The sequence below is a fragment of the Acromyrmex echinatior genome, chromosome 18 (assembly GCF_024713525.1).
Source record: "Acromyrmex echinatior isolate Ae372 chromosome 18, ASM2471352v2, whole genome shotgun sequence".
NCBI lineage: Eukaryota > Metazoa > Arthropoda > Insecta > Hymenoptera > Formicidae > Acromyrmex > Acromyrmex echinatior.
The window spans coordinates 1,812,035-1,834,432 of NC_141869.1; the positions used below are offsets into that span (position 1 = coordinate 1,812,035).

A 22,398-nucleotide genomic window follows, 5' to 3' on the forward strand; every position below is an offset into this window, starting at 1 on the left:
TAGACAGAGACGGAAACGAGCGCCGCCGGGAGATGCGAGTGAGATGAAGCGTTGTAATCAGAGAGAGAGACAGAGCGATGATCTCGTACATCAAAGAAGCAGAGCGATTGCGTCAAATCACACATACAAGTACGCTTTTCTCATTTATCTCTCCCCTCTCTCTCCTATGTTCGACCAAATCTCATTGAGTTTACGAATTACGATTAACGACATTATCACAAATTTGTTTTTCGTGGCTGAACTAGTATACGCTTTTAAAACTTAAAATGAGATAGATACATGTTTGATACGTTTGACGAAAACAAGAAAGAGAATACTAGTCTAGTGCGGGAATAAAAAAAAAACAGATCACATGTTAACGTCTGTCGTTGAAACGGTACAACCGCAAGTGAAAATTCACGTCATCCTGGATCCATACGGTCGATCCGAAAATAAAGACGCGACTTTCACGCACTCTCTCTTGGTCTCTACATGTCTCTCTTTGTCTCTCTCTTTCTTGCTTGCGCGCGCGCGCAAGCAACTCACCTCCTTTTCTCCTTGTGTTTCTTCTCCTTCTTATGGGTGTCCATGATGAGGCGACGTTACGGTGGACCAAGGGATGATCGCGACGCGCTTCTCCACCAGCAGCACCGGCGCACGAAAACCAGGACACTCTCGGTCACTGCCAAGGAACGTATCCGGGGGCGTGCGCGCGCGCGCGCGCTAACAAGCTCCGCTCTTTTCTAACCGGCCGACTTGACGGAAACTTGGCTCACTGCACTTTGTTCACCGTCTATAAGTCTTTCCGTCTCTGTCACTCCGTAGATCCGTCTCAGCGTCGGTATCGGTGATCGATGCTCGATGTTCGATGCTCGCACGCGACGCGTGTCACTGCTCGACGTCTCGCTGCGCTGTGACGGCTCCGACCGAGAGACAATTCAGACAACGGGCAACGACGCTTTTCAACACTAATTCCGACGGGCGCACGGGCCGCGAGAGTAACGACAAACTCATAGCGTCAACGACCACGACGAACGAGACGTTGTCGCTACCGTGAACGGCTACTGGCGAACGGCGGGACTCTGTTATTATCGCGTTGCGCCTGATAATCCGCGATGATGGTGTCACGACTACATACGCGAGCGGAATGGAAAGACTGTCCGAGGGGCGAGGGGTCATAGGGAGACAGGGGTGGGAGACGTCACGCGGCCAGACTCCGCCATCGGGCGACGTCTGCGAGAAGTAACGAGTGGCCTAGAGCACGCGGCAGATTTGAACAGTCAGAGATTTAACATCTCCGAAAGCTTCTCACGAAATCATGATCAAGGCTCTTCTATAATTAATAGCCAGCAGACTCTTGCATAATGCATAATGCATAGTGCATAAGGGAATCAACCCTGGTGAAAATTTTTCTCATAATTTTTTACGAATTGGAACATTTTTCAGAAATACTCAGAAATATTCGGAAAGTTTAATACAAGTGAATTCTGAAATATTCTGAAATTTCTCATCCCATAATTTTTAAAAAGTATTTTTTAATTTTTTTATATTTTGTAACATTCATCAGAAATTATTTACTTACAAAAAATCTTAAAAATCTTACGATATTTCATAATTATTACATATATGATATATATTACATATATGAAAAATTCTGAGAAGAGATGTAAATTTCCTGATAAATGTTCCAATTCGTATAAAAAATGTGAGAAAGTTACAAAATTATAAAGAAATTCTGAAAAATTATATAGAAATTATATGAAAAATTCTGAGAAAAATTTTCATCAGGGAACCAATCGAAATTCTTCTTTTCTATGAAATGGAAAGAAAGGGAAGATTCTGATTAATTGATTCACTTATACGTTATACGTTATGGTGCATAAAGTATAAGAAAATAAACTAATCTAAATCTTTTATTGTATGAAAAAGTAGGAAATGTGAAGGATTTTCATTGATTCATTTTCTTATACAAGAAATACGTTATGCAAGATTCCGTGCTCTTATTTTTAATAATATTCTGTATTTAACATTTATTCGATTTACTTGTGGAGGATTCCTTCCTACAACACAATCCTCCAAGAGATATCCTAAGGATATCCAGAGGGTATTCTAGAAAATTCTGTGGACATCCTCAGGATATTACTCGAAGAACTATTGTGTAATAGATTGGAAAGAATTGTTTCCGAATGCAGGATAGAGTCAATTTTTTAGAGAAAACCTTTATAATGCATCCCAAAGACATCCCTTAAATAAAGTGTGCCATGAAAAGAAGACAGAGTTAAATGAGGAAAAAGTAGATGTAACTATTAAGATACTTTCCATTTTAGTGTTGTACTTCTTTTTACATTTTCTATATTTAAACTGAAATATATCTGTATTCGCATATTACAAAGAAAAGAGGAAAAAGAATAAAAGTGAAAATTGTAATATAAATTATAAATACAAGAAAAATAAAGTTTTTCTTTCCAAACAGAATTGAAATTCATTCCGAGTTATATTAGTTTGCAAAGAGAATGTATAAGATTTAAATATAGTGAAATTTAATTTGTTATACTACTGTTCTAGCTTTGGTTAGGACTGTTTTGAAACAAATAATCGATGCACTGGAAATTATATAAGTTCACAAGAAATATCATTTGATACAAAGAATTGAATATAGCATTTTTCACTCATGTGTCTACATATAGCAGTAAAGATCTTCTTCGGAGGACCCCGGATTATTTTGAGCCACAATTTTACTTGCTTCAGATTGTTCGCAAACTTAATAGATTCAACTTTAATTGCAAATGTTCTTTCAAAAAATTTATTTTGAACTATACAGGCAACAGGTAAAATTAAGTTTCTTAAAGTAATTAAGATACGTGTGAGAAAAAGACTACTATTGCTAATGCGCCGCGCCTTGACTAGCAACCACCACCTTTCTCTTGTCATCGCTACCCTCCTGTGGCTGCTTCTTCTGTTCCACCTCTTCCCCAATCCCATCGTCTTCCAGGTCGTCTGTCGACATGCCCTTGCTCTCGTACAGAGCCGGGTATTGCGACATACAGCTTTGCATCGTCTCGAACGCAACGCGACAGTCCGAGCCCTTTGGGTCTGCAGTGGAGTAGTGGAAGCAGGAGAAGGCTTCACGGAATTCTAAACCGCATGGCCCAGTCGCCATGCCTCCTAGACACGGGCAGTTCCAATTGATCTCGCCATTGGGCAATAACAGCCCGGGACTGGGTTCCGGTTCAGGAAGACTGATTTTGCTGGGTATTGCATGATCCTCCTTAGACGCGAAGATAATGGTGTCTTTGCCCTCTTTACGTATCAGTGGCATGGCGAAGAATCAAGAGGGACTTCTCCGTGCTGGAACGTCCTACTGTCGGCAGTGAACGACAATAAATTCGGCGATGCTCGATGAACTGTGTACACGCAACTCTTTCCCTCGTACTTTCTACTCAGAGTCAGACTCGCTCGCAGTCGGACGTAACTGTTACGTGGACAGCGTAGGACAAATCTACGCTTTTCAGGAGACAACTTTAGAATGTCTACAGGACTCTTGGCTCCTTCCTCTCCGAACAGCGATCGGACGGCTTCCAAAATGTTCTTCTTGAGATACACAGGAGACACTTTTAGATCGGGATTCGATGGAATTTCTCTACAAATAGAAATAAGCTTTGCTGTATCCTGTATAGTAGATAAGAGTTTTCTAAGCATGCAAATCTCTCGGTTCTCGGCGTCGACGGTCGTCGCGCTCGCTCGACAATGAGATTGAAATTCGAGGGAGTCGCGCGTACAGGTTATGTCATGCAGTGACTAGTCATGATCGCGTCTACGTACGATGAAATAGTGAATGTACTAACAGAGAAACGTCTAAGTAATACATCTTACGATGAAGCACCGACTCGCTGCTCATGTCGACTTCGCGTACCGAGGAGTAGACATCAGAGAAATCCTGGACGGTACTTACACGTGATGCACTGACTTGCACCAATTTGCACGGCGTCTGAGCGGTGCCATCACCTCACGTACTCACGTGCCCTCGCATCTCGCACTCTATCGCACTCTATCGCACTCTCGCAGTGGTGGAGCACAACACTGACAGCAGCGCCAGTGCAGTACTGCCAAACGCGTTTTTCCAAGAATGAAAATCCATGTCTTTCAATTTTCTTCCGAACTTTCTCACAAGAGACATTTTCTTTCTCCCTCTCTCTTTCTCTCTCTCTCTCTTCCATAAACCACCTCAGAAATTATTTCATTCCGAGTGCACAAAGTATAAGCGAAGCGCAGTGCGCAATGAAGGGGATTTAAATCCGTCTTTTAACACCACGTCGCGACTCCAATTAGGCGATAATCTCCGATGACAATTACTCCGGACAATGTACATATCCCCCCATTATGTTAGATTAGAATTAATCAGAATAACAATAAGTGTACATATTAAAAAAGTAAATGAAAAATATTATTGTATTGTGAGAGAAAAATTCAAGCGGTTTTGATTCGACAATATAGTAATAATAAGTGAGTTATTTGTTTACAAATACAAATTTTCAGACACAAATTCAAATTTATTTCAAGTGTCTCGAAGCGTACGAATAAATAAATGCGTAAACCGTATCCTGTAAACCGTAAAAATTGGACGTTTCACACTCGTCGCTTTCGGAGCGTGTAAACCCGGCATTAGCCGTTCTCGACGATCGACCACGCGTGAGTGCCGGCAAGGCGAGCGTTCATCGGGCGTCGGGAGGGGAGCCCGTCGAGAGTCCCCCAGGAACTCGGCTCTCAGTCGCAGCTCGGCTGTCAGTGCGCGACGATCGAGCCGCGTTCACTTGCCTGCGTTGCGCTTCGCGCATACACACACGTACATACACACACCCATACATACATTATATGTAAATGTAAAAAAATACATACATAACACGTACGCACGCACGTTTCACGCGTCCGCACGCAGGCCGTACGCACTACGCACGCCGCGGTGTGTAGGACGTGCCCGACACGTCCATTCGAATTGTAGATCGTACACGCGGACGCGAGGGTGGAAAACGATCGTGGTTTTTGTACATACGCGGTATAAGGGTGCACGTGAGGGAGAGAGAGAGAGAGAGAGAGAGAGCGAGAGAGACGTGTCGAGGAAGAGACGATCTGAGGAGGCGGAACGAACCGGGGGACCCATGCGTCGCACGATATAGACGACGGCGACGGCGCACACACAGATGAGTGCGAGTCGCGACTGAGCGAACCGAACGCGCTGCTACTACGCCCAGTCAGTCAGTCGGACGTCGGCACGGGCCCGACGACACCCCGACGATACTCCAGTGCTGATTACGCGACGGGGTTCCCACGGGTTAGCCTCGCGAGAAGCTGACACGCGGCGCGGGGTGCTGATCCGCGAGCGGGGCGGCGGGCATCGGCGACGACCGGGTTGCGCGACCCGGACCCTCGAGCGATTCGTGACAGTGAAGTGAAGCACGCGTGAGAGGTGGCCGCGAACAAGGAGAGACGAAGAAGACACCGGTTAGTGAGGTAGACGAAGAGAGAGAGAGAGAGAGAGAGAGAGAGAGAGAGAGAGAGAGTAGGGAGAAAGGAAGAGGGCTGCAGAACGGGTGGTCCTGACAGCGAACGGTGACGAGAGAAGACCGACCAACCGACCAACCGACCAACCGACCTGAACGAGCGAGCATTAAACGCCAGGGAGAGTAATAGGGGCCCCCGTACGTAATTGGCACACTAGAATGAGCTTTTTGTCCGAAATAAAAGAAAAAAAGAAACATGCGATAGTATTAATACTATAATACGTTTGCCACACGCGCTGGACTTGTCTCGGGATCGAGCTTTCCTCGGTGTTGGATATATCCTTTTGGTCCAACCCTTGGCTAAGGCTATACCGCGGCGATGAGCTATATCCTTTTACTCCGACTCGCTCGAGAGTGCTTGAGTCTAGTCGGGGAGTATCGTCGTGGTCGTCACTGACCATCCCAGCAACTTCGTCCCCGTCATCGTCATCGTCATTGTTTTCAACAACGCAAGGACGAATACTTCGAGTACCTACCTACCTCGAGGTAGTCGAAGGCGAGCGGCGAGCGCAATCTCACGCTTTGACGACGGCGAACAAGGGGACGGCGAAACGGGAAAATCAAAACGTTGCTCGAGACGAGCGGAGAAGAGAGCGGACGGAGAAGACCGTCGTCGAGGAAAATCATCGCGAGAGTTTCGCGTCATGAGAGCCTAGCGAGAGCACACCGTGGGTCATCGTGGGTCGTCAGCGTCGAGCGTGCGAGAAGGGACGGCCACGGCGGCGCGCCGGCGGAATTGCCCGGATAGTAGGAGGAGGAGGAGGTACCCGACAACATGGCCGCCGCCTGCTACGAGAAGGAAGTGGTGGTAGGTGCCGCCATTCACCATGGACATGGACACCATCATCACCACCATCACCATCACCATCATCATCACCATCATCTCGGTAACGGAGTCGTCGCGTCGTCCGCCGTCGGCGTCGGCGTCGGCGTCGGTGTCGGCGTCGGCGGGGTGACCGGGCAGACAGTCCTCCCGGCGTCGTCCACAGGCCTCGACGATGCTTCTGTCGTCGCCGCCGCGGCCGCCGCTGCCGCCGCTGCTTCCGCCTCCAGCAACCCGTCGTCCTCGGTGACGAACCCTGCCAATGCAGTGAATGCAGCTGTAAACGGTGGCACATCGGTGACGACTACGAGCGCAGCAGCTACCGCGGCCGCGGCTGCAGCCGCTGCTGCTGCGGCCACCGCCACCGCCACCGCCTCCGCCGCGGCTGCCGCCGTGGCGATCAACAGCTACAAGGTGCAAGAATACAAGGACTACTCGCAACCGCTCCACGTGGATTGTAGCGTCGAGTACGAGCTCCCGAGCCAGGCGAAGCCACCGCCCGGTGGCGGCGAACCCCTCCTAATGATCCATCCGTGCTACTATCGACGCGCCGAGCGCGAGAGGAGGAGCCCTTTCGTCAATAATTTGCCGCCCCCGGCGGCGCCGGCGACGACGCCTATGTCCGCCTCCCGCAGGAACGGTCGCAGGAGCGCGGCGACGGCCGCCGCCGCCGTCACAGTCGCTACCGCGGCGGTCGCGGTTGCGGCGACTTCCTCCACGACTACGACGGTCGTCCCACCGTCGAATAACATCGTCGTTTCCTCCAACGTTGTATCCGCTTCCGTTGTGTCACCGGCGACGTCTATCGCATCGTCCTCGGTCGCCGCGGCAGTGGTAGCTGCCGCGGATTCCGGTAGCGGTCTCATATCCACCAGCGGTCAGATGTCCGCTGTCACCATGGCTGCAGCCTCGTATCGCGCGGCACTCAATGTCGCTGCCACGTTGTCTCAGCAGCAGCAGCAGCAACAGCAACAGCCATCTCAGCGACGGCATCATCCTCAGCAGCAACAGCCACAGCAACAGCAGCAGCAGCAGCAGCAACCACCAACTCATCCTCATCATCATCATCATCATCATAGGAATCATACTCATGCTCCTCATCAACACCAACAGCAGCAGCAACAGCAGCAGCAGCAGCAGCAACAACAACAGCAGCAGCAGCATCACCCCCAGCAACAACCTCAACAACGACCCGTAACACCAACGGCATCCGGTCCCGCCGACCTCATCTCCGCCGACGAGAAGGCAGTCATATCAGGTATTTATCAACATTACTTCCGCGCCATGCGCGCCCACAATCATCAACACCGCCAGCAGCAGCAGCAGCAGCAGCAGCAGCAACAGCAGCAACAGCAACAGCAGCAGCAACATCGTACCACTACCACTCATCAGCTCCATCATCAACCTCACCAAAGCGATCGAAGTTCCTCCTCTTCGTCGTCGGTCACGTCTCCGACGTCCGCGTCAATCTCCGGTATTCTACGACAGACTTATCAGCAGGCATACAGCAATATCGCAGCCACGAGCTCGAGCTCGGGCAGCCATCATCGTGCCGGCACATCGGCGGTCTCGGCAATCGCCCATCATCCCTACAGGCGACCGTCGGTGACGTTGCTGTCGCGAACGGCCTCGCATATCGGCCAGCAGGTTTCCTCTTCCTCCTCCTCCTCATCCATCTTCGGTGCTTCCAACGGCGTTTCTGCCGCGGCTGGCGTCTCCAGCGTATACGCGAGCACGATACACAGGCATCACGCAACTTCCCTGCACGCTCTTCAAGCCGCCGCCGGCTTCTACGAGACGCCGAGTTATCATGCCCTCCTGCCTCAAAGTTAGACGACAGCCAGATGTCCGGGCGGTTTCGCGACGTTGGATGTCTACGCGTGAACGACTACGGCAACGGCAACGGCAATGCGGCATCGAGCTATCGCAAATCGAAGCGAACGTGCGTCGAATTTCGATCTCGGAGACTATTCGCGAATCGTCCTTCTTCCTCCGTTCTTTATCGGGCAATCGATAGAAATCGAGAGAGAACTCGATGAGAGAGGAAGTTGAGTCGAGACGTGACCTCCGTCAGCGAGAGCTGTCAGTTAGGAATTAAAAAGATGCTAGGAATTTCTTTTTAAAGGCTTTTTCTTGATATCTCAATACGCGCGTTTTGCTGATAAAGCATAATTCATAACAGCATCGCGAATAATAAGAACTTGTTCAGCAATCGTCCAACGACGATCAGATTCAATACAAAACCTCCAATATCCTCGTTGTCGATTGTCGTTTACGCCGAGTATCCCCGACGTGTAGATTATATACAGACTATCATTTTACGCAGTAATTTACGTAGACGATGCATAGTCGGCATAGGCGACACTTATTATGGCTGTGCTCTGTCCTCCTTTCCTCTTCTCTTCTTTCCCATTGTGTTTGAGGAAACCTATACTTTATAACGTGATAATTTATAGCTGTCTTGTAGTTCCGACCGTTTTACGGTTTATTATTTTCTCGTATTCTCATATTCTCGCATTGGAGGAAGTTCGATTGATAATCGTAATCAACGAACGTTATTGCTTTGACTTTTGTTTGCGGAAATGTGTAATTTATATAGTTCTCGCAGAAATAGATGCGAGAAGAGAGAGGATTCGCATCACAAGGCAGAGAAAGCGCGTGGTATCTTTACGCGATTGCATATGCGAACAGTTTGCGTTACAGAACAGCGAAAAGAGAAGATCAGGCCTTTCTAACCGAGAATAAGATGCGATGTAATAGTCCCCTCCCCGATTAAATTCGAAGAAACGCTAAAGACTTGGGTATACAAAGAGTCCTTTCGCACACGGTTGATAATCTCAAGTAATTTCCTTCGGTCCCCTTTTTTCGACCCGAACGATCCTAACGCAGACTTTGATGTAGATAAACAGATATCGTCTATATATATATATATATATATATATATATATATATACATACACATACATATATATATATATATATACACATACATATATATATATATATATACACATACATATATATATATACATTTAGCGATCGTTTTTACAAGCAGCTCTTTTAATATCCGTCTGCTGAAGACGTTAACACCAGGCGGCAGTTGAAACATTCTGCATGCAGACACGTCATAGACACCCCACGTTACTTTCCAACGCTCGCTCTTCCTCGGATTGGCGAGAACGAAAATTCGCAGGCGCATTCGCGACAACGACAACGACCTAAATGGCGGACGCCTCCTTCATGGCTATATCGGATTATGATCCGGGCGGTGCTGTTCGCCTTGATGTGGAGCCACCTTAATCCGCAAAGAGAAGGACAGAGAGAGAGAGAGAGAGAGAGAGAGAGAGAGAGAGAGAGAGCCCGCTCTCTCGCTCTGTTCCGCGCGACTTATCATCTCGATCGTTAAAAGTGCATGCGGGTGGGTCTATAGCGCGCATAGTCGGCATAGGGTACATCTGTCTCCCCGCGCGCATACACGGGGTGTCCCTAAAGCACGATGAAAAGCCACCGTATGGTTCCGTCCGACATTAAAACTCACATTTGCATGATATCGGTTAACGCGAGTTTGAATCACCGTCTCTCATCTTTTTGCATATTATATTTGATGACTCTTATCTGGAAAGAAAATGGATCTTTAATGTAAAGGGTGCCTTCGTTTTTCCTGGCGTAAAGAATCCATCTGCACGATGGATATCGGTTAGCGTGAGCTTAAACGAAGAAGCATTTAGTTAATTTAAACATTTGAGCGGTGTTTAAAAAATCATCGATATTATATCGGGGGAAGGAAATTAGGGTTTTCCTCTCGAAAAGAATTTTCATCGAACGGTATTTCTTTCTCGAGCGGTTAATTTTAAGCGTAGATCAATCGAGTTTCGAGTTTAACGTCCCGTTAAATTGGAATCTTTCAAACTTCTGTCGAACCTCAACTTGAGATTAAATTAAAATGTGCTTCGTAATGTGTAATATTTGAGAAAAAGTCCAACTTCAACAAAGCCATTTCTAAGCTTCAAAGAAAGAAGCTCGAAAGAAAGAGAGAGAGAGAGAGAGAGAGAGAGAGAGAGAGAGAGAGAGAGAAAAAAGAAGGGACTCGAGAGTGTTTTTCTTCACCGCGTCGCCGCTCTTCTCTTCCACTCTGCTCTTTACATACGTACTTTATACGTACGCGACTCGAGTCCCGAATTATGCGAGACACCCTGTAGAACCGCCGTCGCCGACACAACGATCGTACGTGCCGTGTTCGTTGTTGACGGTGAGCGGGTGGCCGGACGGACGGGCACCGAATAAACACACGTCGTGTGCACACATGTGCACGTATGCACGCACTCACCTATATACGCACTCATACAGACGTACACGTCCACATGTACCACAGCGTACATATCACACACACGCGGCAGCTTGACGGATGGGATGGACTGGTAGGAGGGTAGAGGGACAGTTGAAATGGTCGTCGCTCGTACACACTATACACACGTCAGGCGTACGTTTCATCCACCTGCAATGAGCGCGACTTCAGGTAGAAAAAAGAAATGCCCGTTTGCTTAGGGCCGCATTAGCATCCACTACGTTCTGCGTTCTGCCCGGCACGGCGTTTTCGGGGCCCCGCCGTGCGCCGTTTCGAACCGCGCCGGTCCCTCTCGAGAACTCGTGAGATATCCTCCTCCTCCTCCTCCTCCTGCTTTCCGACCTCCTCACTCGCTCCTCCATTATTCAGTATCCTTTGGAAGGATAGAGGACGTGGCCGGTATTCTTCAAGGATGGACAAACGCGCTCGCTCGGTTTCGGGGCTCTCCGATTTCACGGTTCTCCACAACGCCGTGAATTCGCGGTTCTATCGGATTCAAAGAGTTCACGAATTCCTGGTCCTCGGTGCCACTGGAGAGCTCTTCATGTATACGGATAAATTTATTCTACTCTCGAGACAGACGCGCAGAGGGGAAGAAATTACGAAACTCTCCTCTTATCTTCAAAAAGGAGCGAGATACGTTAGATCTTCGATCCCACGGATCCTCGGTTACTCTCGTACTCTCGTACTCTCGCAAAGCCGCAGATCTTTGTGTTCGTAGTTCCGCGAAGCCACAGATTTTCTTAAGTTCGCGTATGGAGTGTCTGGGAGGAGAATCGGATATCGACGTTCGACCGCAGGTACTAGAAGACCAGCTGAAAGTACAGGAGATCGAAGAATGAACTTTTTTGCACCTGTCTCTTAAGTCTCTTTAGCCCGTGAGAGAAATCTTCTCGTAAATGACAATGATGACAATGACTTTTTATTTTCATTTCATCCAAATTCTATACAAAGAATATTTTGTTGTACGCGTAAGCATATTGAATTCAAACCTGTTTTAATGCATAAAATTGCTTACAACATAATCGCTTTATATTACACTGACAAAAGTATTAAATAATAAACACACACATTCAATATTTTAATAAATATTTGTTTGAATATTTCTAAATAAATATTTACTAAATGTGAACCTATATTTATTTGATACAAAATCATTAATTTGATTTAACTGTCACTTTTTTTTATTGAATAAATATTTATTCACTGTAACTAAATGTTTACTCAGTACTGTTTAAAGAAATATGTGTGTTAAAATTTAAAACTTTTTTATCAGTGAATATCGTTAAAAAAACATGAGATTTTTTTCTGGGATTTAGTATATCAAATTCAGATATTTTTCGTCGAAGATTGCGGATATTGTCACGTAGAGAAACAGCTCATATAGACCCGAGATTCAGAGGAAATGATAAAGACAATAAGAGCCCATGATGAAGTCGTTATAATAAATAAAGTATTTCTGTCTGATTTCGTAACTCAACTTTGGAACCGCGCATCCCGATACGTTTACCTTTGCTGACAATGAGATTTATTAGCGCTATGATTCATCGCCGGGATAATGACTTCTCGCAGTTCGGCCCATCTGTGATGGATCTCAAGACCAGGTATAAAATCAGCTAGGTCGTTTATTTAGATCCCGCGGCACTTTTCTTACTCTTATTCGAGATCTCTTTCGAATTCCTCGCCTCCATTATTCAGCGTTTCCAATCGAACGGCCGCGATGCGACCAGACGCGACGCCGTGAAAATCGATGCCGCGATGACGCGATCGACGCCAAATGATAAGCATCGTTGTACGTTTTGTCAACGACATTCGCCGCGTGATAACGACCAGTCGTTTCCGGCCGACTGGAAGCTCGCCTCCCTATAGAAACCGCCCTTTTCTCGTCTTCCGCGATACTTTCCGATTTCGTGCGATGATTTATCACGGATTGTTAAGAATATATATTTTCATTCTGAACACTGAACACGTAACAGAGTAGTACGTATACGTCGTAAGTTTATCAGTAGAATACATTTGGAGAATCATAAATTTATATGTAAGTTATAAAGTTATAAAGCAGTTCATCGCAGAGAGAGATACAAATAGTCGAGCATTTCGCAGCCCCTTGTTGGCGGCGCACTAGGGTTAATTATCTGAGTTCTGGAATTATCCCTCTTCTCCCGCGGGAAAGATATAATCCGAGGTTTAACCCTCGGCAGGACCGAGTCCTGATGTGTAACATGTCGGGTTGAGGGTGAGGGTCATTTATCGTAGGAAATTCGGGAATATCGGGAGTTAGTTGCGAAAACGTCAGTTTTACTTCGGATTTAGTCGGGCGATTTTCCGTGAAAATTAAAGTCTGGACTTCTGTGATTCTCTCGTCGTATGGAGAACTTCGGCATCGGTCATTACGCGTAAAATCGATAATTGATGCTCAATGGTTCGTTCAGATTTCGAGTCAGGTGGGAAAAAGGAAAAAAGAAACTGTACGTTATATACGATTCTTCTCTTCTTCTTCTTTTTTTTTTCGTAGAAGAGCGTCCATGAGTTCGCCTTAATTCACGAGGGAGGACAAAATTGTCGCGGCACAATTAATGATGAGGAGCGACGGCGATGCAAAAAGCGGTGTTTGTCCGAGATCGAGATACTCGTCCCGCGACGCTTAAAGCAGCAATTAAAAGCTCGTTACTCACGTCCGTCTATTAATTATTCAAGAAACCGGCCGGGCGTGTCGCGCGGAAGCGGAAGCTCCGCATCGAACGTCAAACTCGACATCGATGAAACGGCATCGATGAAAATGGTGGCAAAATCGTTCACTTCAACGCAATCCGAAGAGTTATCAAGGTTTGATCGCGATATTTTTCATTCTTAAGCGCTTCATTAGCATATTGGCTACATTCAGCAGAAAAAGTACCTTTGCAACTGTCCTAAAATTCTTTAACATTCGTCGTTTTTTGCCTTTAGTTTCTTACTGGACCTAAATGTATAAACCAATCGTGTTGAAAAAAATTTTGCAACAGTAACAGAACTTTTCTGCTGAATTCAATCATCGATATATGCCATATATAATATATGGAATACTTCAACTTGATTGCTTATAACTTCATAAACATAAACAGTATTGTAAAATATTCTTTTAATTGAAATACCAGATTAAGTTGCAAATGTATGTATTTTTATTAATTGAGAGTCTAATGAATCCTGACTTTTTTTTCAACTATGTTATGAAAAACTGTTTATAACTGTTTATATAATGTTTGTCATAATCTTATATAACTTTAAGTTATATAATCTTATTCTTCGGATTTTGACCTCCAACTTTAAGCAAAACATTAATTAAAAGTACATTGATTGCAAATGCTGATTAAGCAAATTTTGGAATAAATATCCATTAAAGTTGAAAAAGCCTAACATGCCATAATAAGCGAAGAGGAATTTAAGGCTTATATTCAAGTTTTGTCGCAAATTCTAAAGATATCGAGATGCGATTAAAGAACCTACATTAAATTGCAAGATTTGAGACCTTTCGAACAAGTATCTTCATTCAGGGCGTTGAAAACAATTAATATTTGGAAACCACTGGAAGAATGGATTCCTACGAAGCATGTTGTAATTTCGTCCTTCAAGAAACCCGTGACTGACGCACGTGGGGGTCGGCAGCGGGCGGTCTGATGACTGCCTGTCCTTTCATTACGACCAGTAGGTTATTCATCTTTCGATTTGTAAAGGCAGAATGAAGCATTGAAATTGGCATTTCCAACTTATACACATTTCTGTCCTAGATTATTTATAAAGCAGTATAGATTAAATTCTAACGGATGCAAGTTACTTTTGTTTGCTCCTCGCTTAACAGGTTTCCTTAACTTGAAGACTCTTGAATGTTCTTCGAAAACCTACCCGTACTCTAAGGCGACCGTTCGCTAAAAGACTTAACACGTGACCGACAATCATCTTAACAGCGAGCGTCGAACCTCCCGCGCCGTGCTTTTTCCCGTCGTTCATCGGACAAAGAGACTCACTGATCTACGAGAATAGCCTACAGGAAAGGTCAATAGTAGGGTTCAGCCGACATAGTCTAGACGTTTAAGTATACAAGAAATTACGCTACTTTACTTGTATTTTCATGGCGATAAAGATAAGAGGTGAACCACGTTATGAAGAAAAATTTACTTCTTTGTTATACAAAGATCGATCCCACCCGTTGTTTCATTATTACTGTAAAATTCTTTGACAAACACTTACGATAGTGCTGGATAAGAATCAAAGTATGTGCGTTTTGGAGGAAAATATTATACAAGCATGCACGTTTTTTTCGTCTCAAAGTAAAAAGCACGAAGCGGAGGTGTATCTTATTTTTCGTAAAGTTGCATCCTTCATATGTCGCATCTGTCGCTCACATTTTTAAGGCGTTCGTCCGTGAACGTTATCGCTATCAAGATAAGCATCAATCACCCAGCCACGCATCGTGCATGAAATTATAATACACAATCCGTATCTTTTACGATTCAAATTTTTTCACAACGCCTTTCAAGAATTCTTCATTTATGCAGAGGTGAACATTTCCATTTCACGGGTGAATAACTTTTACCTGCATTTTTCGATAAGTATAAGAACGGAACGATTGGCTTTTATTCAGACGGATATATATCAAAATCGTCATTGTTAAGCTTGAAAAAAAAAAAAAAAAAAGTTTTTGTGGTACGCTTTAATTACAAGCTGGGAATTAACTTGGAACCCCACATCTCGCATCTGTCGCTAAAGGCACGATATGAATATGGGCTTTTGAATCTGCGGAGGTCAGGTCTTGAGCTCCTGTTTCCTGCAGACCCCCCGTCCGCTCCCACCCAGTGACGTAACCACCGACCGTGCATCCTCACGTGCACATAGACGGCGTGCATACACACACACACGCACGCACACACACACACACACACACACACACACACACACACACACACACAAAGATATACGATTCTCTCGAAGCGTGAGCAATGCAAGCTCGTTAGGAGTAAAAACCTACCAGTTGTAGGAAATTAACGAACATAATACAGACCGACGTTGATGAATTTGCTAAATTCTGGCACTCGGCTGCCCACCCATTATAGTTCCGCCTCTTTCCGCAACCCTTTCCACGTCCCAGTCCCCCTTTTTTTTTTTTACATCTCTCGCGTCGCGGTCGCGTACAGGAAATGGAAACGGCGACCAAGCCGCGTCGCACCGCACCGCGTCATAGTCATCGTGGTCATTCTATATATCTCTCTCGCTGCCCGCCCCCTTTTTTCCCTCACTGTCCCTCGTATCGTTGCGAGTCCTCTCTATTTCTTTTCCTCTTTATCTCTCTCTCTCTCTCTCTCTCTCTTCTTCATCCTGCGTTCTCGGCGTGGCGCATCTCTAGAAACCCGAACGACGTCCGAGCCGGCTCAGGTTTCGTCTTTTTTGTCCCGGGTCCGCCCTTTTCAAAGCGCGCGCTCAAGGAGAAACGGACGTAGACGGGGGGGGGAGAGGGGAAGGGGAGGGAGACCGTATTTCGTTCGTTACACGGTAACGATCGATCAACGTGACCGCACGACCGCACCGCACCGAGCGAGCGAACCGCGGTGAGCGGCGAGAGAGCGCCGGCACCGACGTTCTGGGGGACGGCCCATCCTGGAGCCCATCCTGGAGCAGCAAAAGGACGCAGTCAAAGATCAGTTACCGAGGCCCTTCCTCCCTGACACTCCCCCTCTTTCAAACCGCTCGAATTTTCCAATTATTTTCACGAAATATACAAATCGTTATCTCTCTCGTCTTCCACGAAAATTACAAATACCGATCTCGTGAATGTGATATTGTATTTGATAAGATACCGTCGTGTACGAGAGAGAACGAAAGATTCGTATTAAACCCAAGCTTACTGAGCAAATGAAAGACAACTGGTGATTGGCGCCTTGAAAAGCTGCGAAAATCAGTTATATCGGTAACGTGTAATATTTCATTTCAAGCTCTCGCATTAACATCAACAATATTTTTCGAGATAGCATTTGAAATTACGATATTATGTACTGTCAGAAGACGTACAAATATTACGATTTATTTTGCCGTATTTAAATATCGTGGAATACATTGAAAATTTAAATACGTTTAATTTTTTATAAACAGAATTGCCATAAATTCCTCGGCCTAAAATTTCATTACTTTTCGCTGATTTTCAGAAATTTCACAATTTTCCTGGACTTTAATAATATTTTCAGTTTTTGATATTTTCATCCTAATTTGAAAACCGTCAAATATTTTGTTGAGATTAATTTAATATAGCAACGTAAATCAATATTGCTAACATTTGCTTGCATTTAATTGTTAAGTTCGTAGTATTCCAAAATTGCGTTTAGGAATATAAAACTTCTTTAAGAATTTGAATTTTCTCCAAAATTTAGCAAAATTCCTTGATTTTTTTCCTGTTTTCTGGTTTGCGGTAATCTTGGTGAAGCTAGTTGGTCATTAAAATATATACGTTAAGATATGTAACGGCGCGTTCATTTCGCAAATAACAATCTATAATAGTTCTCGGAAAAACGTCGTTCGCCGCAACTCCTCGGGCGAAAAGCGCATTTATTTAATCGCCTCGAGCATATATTTCAAAAAGTCATTAGCACTCGCGCGTTTCGCAGAAAGGGCCGTCGGATTTAACCGCGTCCGTAATTTCCCTCGTGCCAGGCCGGCCCTCGTCCGTGAAAAATGTGCGCCACGGCGGATCCCGAAAGAGGATCGACGGGGCGTTTCGGCGGACACAAAGGCTGGGAATTTCGCGATCGGCAACATCGTATGGAGGGATAAACGTATAGGGAGACGGAGGAAAGCCTAGGAAAAAATCGACGCTTCTCTCCGGTTCGCGCCGTGCAATTCTTATTGATCGAACACACTGCGTTTATTTCCGATTGTTATTTCAAATGCCCGGTGCAGAAAAAACGCCCCGAAACACCACAGTCCGAAAAAAGTTTTAAAAAAAAATCGAAAAATATCACAACAAATTTTTTTCAAGTTAAATAGAAACTTTCAAGAAATATTGTTATTGAAAGATATCTTACAACAAAAATGATGACCACTTACGAAGGTCGAACTTAGGACGTTTGTCTGTTAATCTTTTATCGTCTATCGCATCTTTTATCGCATTTAATGCTATTTCAAAGAAATATTCAAAATAGTTCTTTCGCTTAATCTTTGCCCTTCAATTAGTATATCTCTTTCTTTTTTAAAAAATTTTTTCAACCAAAAATGTTATGCTATCATTCGGTAAATTTCTACCGATACCGAATTTTTTCCATTTTTCGATATGTTCATGGCTTTTGGCCTTGATTATAGGCGACATTGCATTCCGCTGATGTCGGCCAATTTTTGCCGATCGTCCAGATCGGCGTCTTTACCTTCGCGCGCATCGAAGCTGCACGGAAGAAAAAATTTGCCTCGGCGGCAGCGCGGAATTTCCGGAGGAACGGGCTCGGTTTTATCTATCGCACGAATTATTGACGGGATGTGAGGGAAGCAGGCAGCGGGGTATATATAGGGTGTCCTGTAGCCATAGTCGTTCGAGCGCTCGCAGATGATGGAAGGAGGTTACTTCGTAATTACACCTACACATGTAACGTAGTATTTAAAACTAACGAAGCGTGATGTATGATCATCGTTAATACTTCCGAAAGGAACGCGGTATTTTAATGATGTAATGTTAATCGGCATTTATTAACCGCTCAAATATCGCCTTTAATCGGTATCTTCGTTAAAGCAACATTGATTTTCTCATTAGATGAAGAGTCCATTTATTAAAGAATCAAGGTCAAAAAATATAGAGGAGCGACATGGAATTTTAACAATCGTTGCAATTTGCGGAGTTTCCATCTCCTTTTTCAACCTGGTTACAACGTTCTACTTTTCACGGAAGATTCATCTCTGGACAATTCGTCCTGCTATACGGAAAAGTCGATCATTTTCCAAGAACATATTCGCGATCACCGTCTAGATGTTTCACCGAGCAATTTCCGGAACCGGTCGTTTCGACCGCACTATTTTTCGATATTGCCGATATTTGAGGAAGTCCAGGAACGATTTTTTTACGCGGCCGCAACTGGCCGATAGCCGCCAGAGTTATTACGACCCTCGTCCCTTCGGGACACAGCCTGGTTGCATACAGGGTGTCCGAGAGAGTCATCGCCTTTACCGCAAAATATTTTTGCCGCTCCATCCGATAATTGCCGAAGATTACATAACGGAATATCCAGCTTTTTCCGATTTTATCTAAAACGCGTGAGTTTTACGGCTTAATATTTTTATCAAAAATTTTTATGAGAATATTATTAAGAATTTTATATTCTCAACATCACTTTTAGTTCATTACGGTCTGGTTTGTATTTTTCTAGCTATGATTAATCACTAAACTAATGATTTTGTAGTGAACAACTTTCAAATTACCATTACAAAACTATTATAGTTTAATGATTAATCACAGCTAGAGAAACACAATTTTTATAATTATTATTAGGTTAAATGAGATTAAGTCCAAATCAAAAAGCGATTGGACCACCTTAACCTACCAGATAATGAAAAACTGGACCTATGATTTTTTTTTTATTTTACTAGTAGTTTACATTTTCACATTTACATATTTTAAAGAGAGAAATCGAATAATGAAAGTCTAAAGGATTATTTTTGAACGCGCATACATAATTCCCAAGTCTCCCCTTAGAGACCATTACTCGTCATGGCTCGGGGCACGACTGTCGTTGGGGTTAAACTTCAACGCAGGCCGATAGATATTTATACACCGATGCGGGATATGGCAAAGGATGGGGGAATTATCGTGTCTCGTTGAAACCCTCGCCAGTCGCTCGTCGTTGTTATGTAACGCCGGTCACGACATTAGGCAATTAAGAAGCGTCGCGAGCGAACGCGCAGAAACATCATTGCAGTCGTCGTTGTGGTCTCTGGAAAGGCTTCCGGACGACGTCGCCGGACTTCACGGATTGGGGATGAAAAAGGGATACGTCGCGGAGAGCCAGCTTTAAAAGCGCTAATCAGTCGCTGGAAATTGCAATATAAATTTCAATAAGGGCCATTTCTCGATCCATTTCAACTCCGATTTACTTAATCAACACCATTTTATTAAGTAATACGAATAAAATTAAATTATTAATTATAAGTCAAATTATTTAATAGAATTATATTTAATGTATCGAAAAAAGATTAAAAATAACAAACTGTATTGGAGATGTTTTAAGTGATTCTGCCGCCGATTCAGTTAATCGTCGATTAAAGTTAATCAGAGTTGAAATGGACCTAACAGATGCTTGTTAAGGGGATGCTGACGTCGTCTATTTTGCCGATCAAACGTGATTAATTTTCAGATCCTCCAATCTTTTAATTGCATATACAGATTTAAAAATTCTTTTCTATAATTAAAATGTTGTGACAAAAACATAATACGCGGACAATAATTTTATTCGAAAAAACAAGATTGAAAAGAAGATTAAAAAATTATGACTCGTGTCAACATGCATATAAAAGTTTAGACTTTGCACGAGATAAGTTTCATGAAAGAACAATACTATGCTTGTAGAAATAAGCTGGGGTTTTAGTTTAGAGATAGAAGAATCTGTAAATATCATTTGTATGTTACGAGTGAAATCGGTGTGAAGAATAAAACCAATAAAATAGAGCAGTAATTGTGTCGAGCAATGGTATCAGATCTTGCAAGAAATGGCGCTGCAATGTGTTAGATAAGAACAAAAAGTGAGACGTTTAAGTGAGAGAATGATAATATAAGAAACTAAATTGAAGGTATCACTATTATCGATATTTTTAGTGTGGAATTAAAAAGTCTATTATCGCTACCAAGTTCGGTATCCCCCTTAATGGTTTTGAAGCAACCTTGAGACGTTTAAAAGCTTTTATAAAGTTCGAGATTAGATACCCCGCTATTTCTCGAGTTTTTACAGACTTACAATTAGAGCACTAAACGTAACTGTCTAATTCTTATCCATATGAAAATGACACGGTCTCGCGAGACGGTCACATTCAGCGATAAATTAGTATGAAGAGAACAATACAAGGACAAAATTCCTATTTTGCCGCTAAAAATGAACGTCGAGCGTCAACATGAAAAGGCACCTTTAATCATTTTATATATCATCCGACGCTTCATTTAAAAAACCAGCGATAAACTTGGATTCAGATAGAGGTCCTTAAATAAGAGATTGAACACCGTAAGTTGGTTCGCAATATTTTTCAGAACCCGCTTAAGGTAGAGCGAGATAGATTATGCATCTATCTCGTTCTAACTTAAGCGGGTCCTGAAAAATATGGTGGACCAAACGTATGGTGTCCAATCTCTTACTGGGAGGATCTCTAGGCTCAGAGGGAAGGGCCGGTGAAGGGACAGGGGGAAGAAGAAGAGGAAGATGAATTAGTCACGTTAGGTACCGCGGATTGTGCGGTTTCGAAACTCGCAAACGTAAGTCGTGCCCGCTGCCTCCCCCCCACTGCCCCTACTGTATTTTGCGATACACCGCCATATTTTACGACACCGAGGCAGTTCTTTTTCTCTTCCGTTTCTCTTTTCCTTCTCTTTCTCTTTCTCTCTCGTGGGCAGTAACGCAATGTTAGACGCGTACACATAAAATCCAATCGCTCGATCCGCTATAGCCACGAAAGGAAGAAAGAGGAACCTCACGAAGTCGGGGGACGAGCGTGCGCCATTGTTGTCGGAGGGGGCCGTCTCACCGTCGAATGTCAGGATGAGTTGGGAGACCAGGGGAAGACGTTCATGGGGCCCCGAGATATAATCGCCCCCAGTTTTCCATGCCTCTCCTCCCTCCTCATGTCGGCGACCTGTATCGAAATTATCTTTCCACTTAAGTCGCCGTTCTAAGCGAAAGGGTAGAGAAGAATAAAGGCAAAGTAGCAAAAGGGCAGATAAGAAGAAATAGCTCAGAAATAGCAGTTCACTGTCTTGTCGGCTTCCAGGATGTCCATTGAGCGAACCGTACAAGGTTACGATTAAATCTCTGAGTATAATCGGGACGAAGTCTGTTATAATTATTTATTTCTAACAAAAATGTTTTTATCTACTTTCAGAAGATTTCGTCCTAAGAAAATGTTGACAAATGTTCTTTTTTTTCTTTATATTTTTCATCTTTCATAACTAAAGATACCTACAAATTTAAAGATATATCTACAAACTTTCAGCAATTCTCATAAATCTTTCAAAAAAAAAAAGGGAAAGAAAGGAAATTTATCATCCATTTGAATAGGTAAATTTTGACAACGAATAGGTAAAAATGAAATCAATTAGCACTAGCGGGTATGTCGATATTAAAGGTAAATAAAAAAAAAGAACATAAAAGAAAAAGAATAACAGAAATATGTCAGTATATCGTTAAGAGTGCGAGAGTTGAGGGAGATAGAAAAGCTGGGTCGCTACCGAGTTGTATAGTCTCCGAGGCAAAATACCTCTTTTGTGTTCAAAGCGCATACATATACCGGTGTGCCAAAAAAGCTGTGCCGTCTTATTGTCGAATAAGTAACGTTCACTCTTCTTTTCTAGAATGCCGTGAAGCGAGAGAAATGGCTTCTTACGTATTCGCAAACGTCCGCCCTATGTCTCTCTCTCTCTCTCTCTCTCTCTCTCTCTCTCTCTCTCTCTCTCTCTCTCTCTCTCTCTCTCTCTCTCTCCCTCTTCCTAT

General features: G+C 44.0%; 4 protein-coding genes across 5 annotated transcripts in view; 1 reads left to right on the forward strand and 3 right to left on the reverse strand.

Moving 5' to 3' along the window:
* Positions 1 to 1,154, reverse strand: part of sima (HIF-1 transcription factor component sima) — a 47,049-nt gene extending 45,895 nt beyond the window's left edge. Inside the window, exon 1 of the mRNA XM_011058937.2 lies at positions 526 to 1,154. Within this exon, the coding sequence (XP_011057239.1) occupies positions 526 to 569 (44 nt within the window). The 5' untranslated portion in view covers positions 570 to 1,154. The remainder of the gene's footprint in view (positions 1 to 525) is intronic.
* A 1,614-nt stretch (positions 1,155 to 2,768) lies between these two features.
* On the reverse strand, positions 2,769 to 3,298 carry LOC105147725 (mitochondrial intermembrane space import and assembly protein 40). The gene has a single exon (XM_011058938.2). The coding sequence runs from the start codon at positions 3,296 to 3,298 to the stop codon at positions 2,864 to 2,866; it is 435 nt and encodes a 144-aa protein (XP_011057240.1). The 3' UTR covers positions 2,769 to 2,863.
* Positions 3,289 to 4,122, reverse strand: LOC105147726 (Ribonuclease P/MRP subunit p14 a). Of its 2 annotated transcripts, none has more exons than XM_011058940.2 (2): positions 3,932 to 4,122; positions 3,289 to 3,619 (listed from the first exon to the last, which is right to left on the reverse strand). In XM_011058940.2, exons 1-2 carry the CDS (start codon positions 3,979 to 3,981, stop codon positions 3,289 to 3,291), a joined length of 381 nt encoding a protein of 126 aa, XP_011057242.2. In that variant the 5' UTR covers positions 3,982 to 4,122. The 2 variants fall into 2 exon arrangements, with proteins under 2 accessions (XP_011057242.2, XP_011057241.2); XM_011058939.2 differs by having other exon boundaries at positions 3,825 to 4,045.
* A 375-nt stretch (positions 4,123 to 4,497) lies between these two features.
* On the forward strand, positions 4,498 to 9,287 carry LOC105147746 (uncharacterized). Its single transcript, XM_087415388.1, has one exon. The coding sequence runs from the start codon at positions 6,313 to 6,315 to the stop codon at positions 8,191 to 8,193; it is 1,881 nt and encodes a 626-aa protein (XP_087271514.1). The 5' UTR covers positions 4,498 to 6,312; the 3' UTR covers positions 8,194 to 9,287.
* The last annotated feature ends 13,111 nt before the right edge of the window (positions 9,288 to 22,398 follow it).

Excerpts from the sequence above, each read along its gene's own strand:
- LOC105147746 (XM_087415388.1), top strand. The coding sequence starts at position 6,313 with ATGGCCGCCGCCTGCTACGAGAAGGAAGTGGTGGTAGGTGCCGCCATT.
- LOC105147726 (XM_011058939.2), bottom strand. The coding sequence starts at position 3,877 with ATGAGCAGCGAGTCGGTGCTTCATCGTAAGATGTATTACTTAGACGTT. Across the intron at positions 3,620-3,824 it reads TATTACTTAGACGTTTCTCT|AGAAATTCCATCGAATCCCG; the intron begins GTTAGTACATTC and ends TTCTATTTGTAG.
- LOC105147725 (XM_011058938.2), bottom strand. The coding sequence starts at position 3,298 with ATGCCACTGATACGTAAAGAGGGCAAAGACACCATTATCTTCGCGTCT.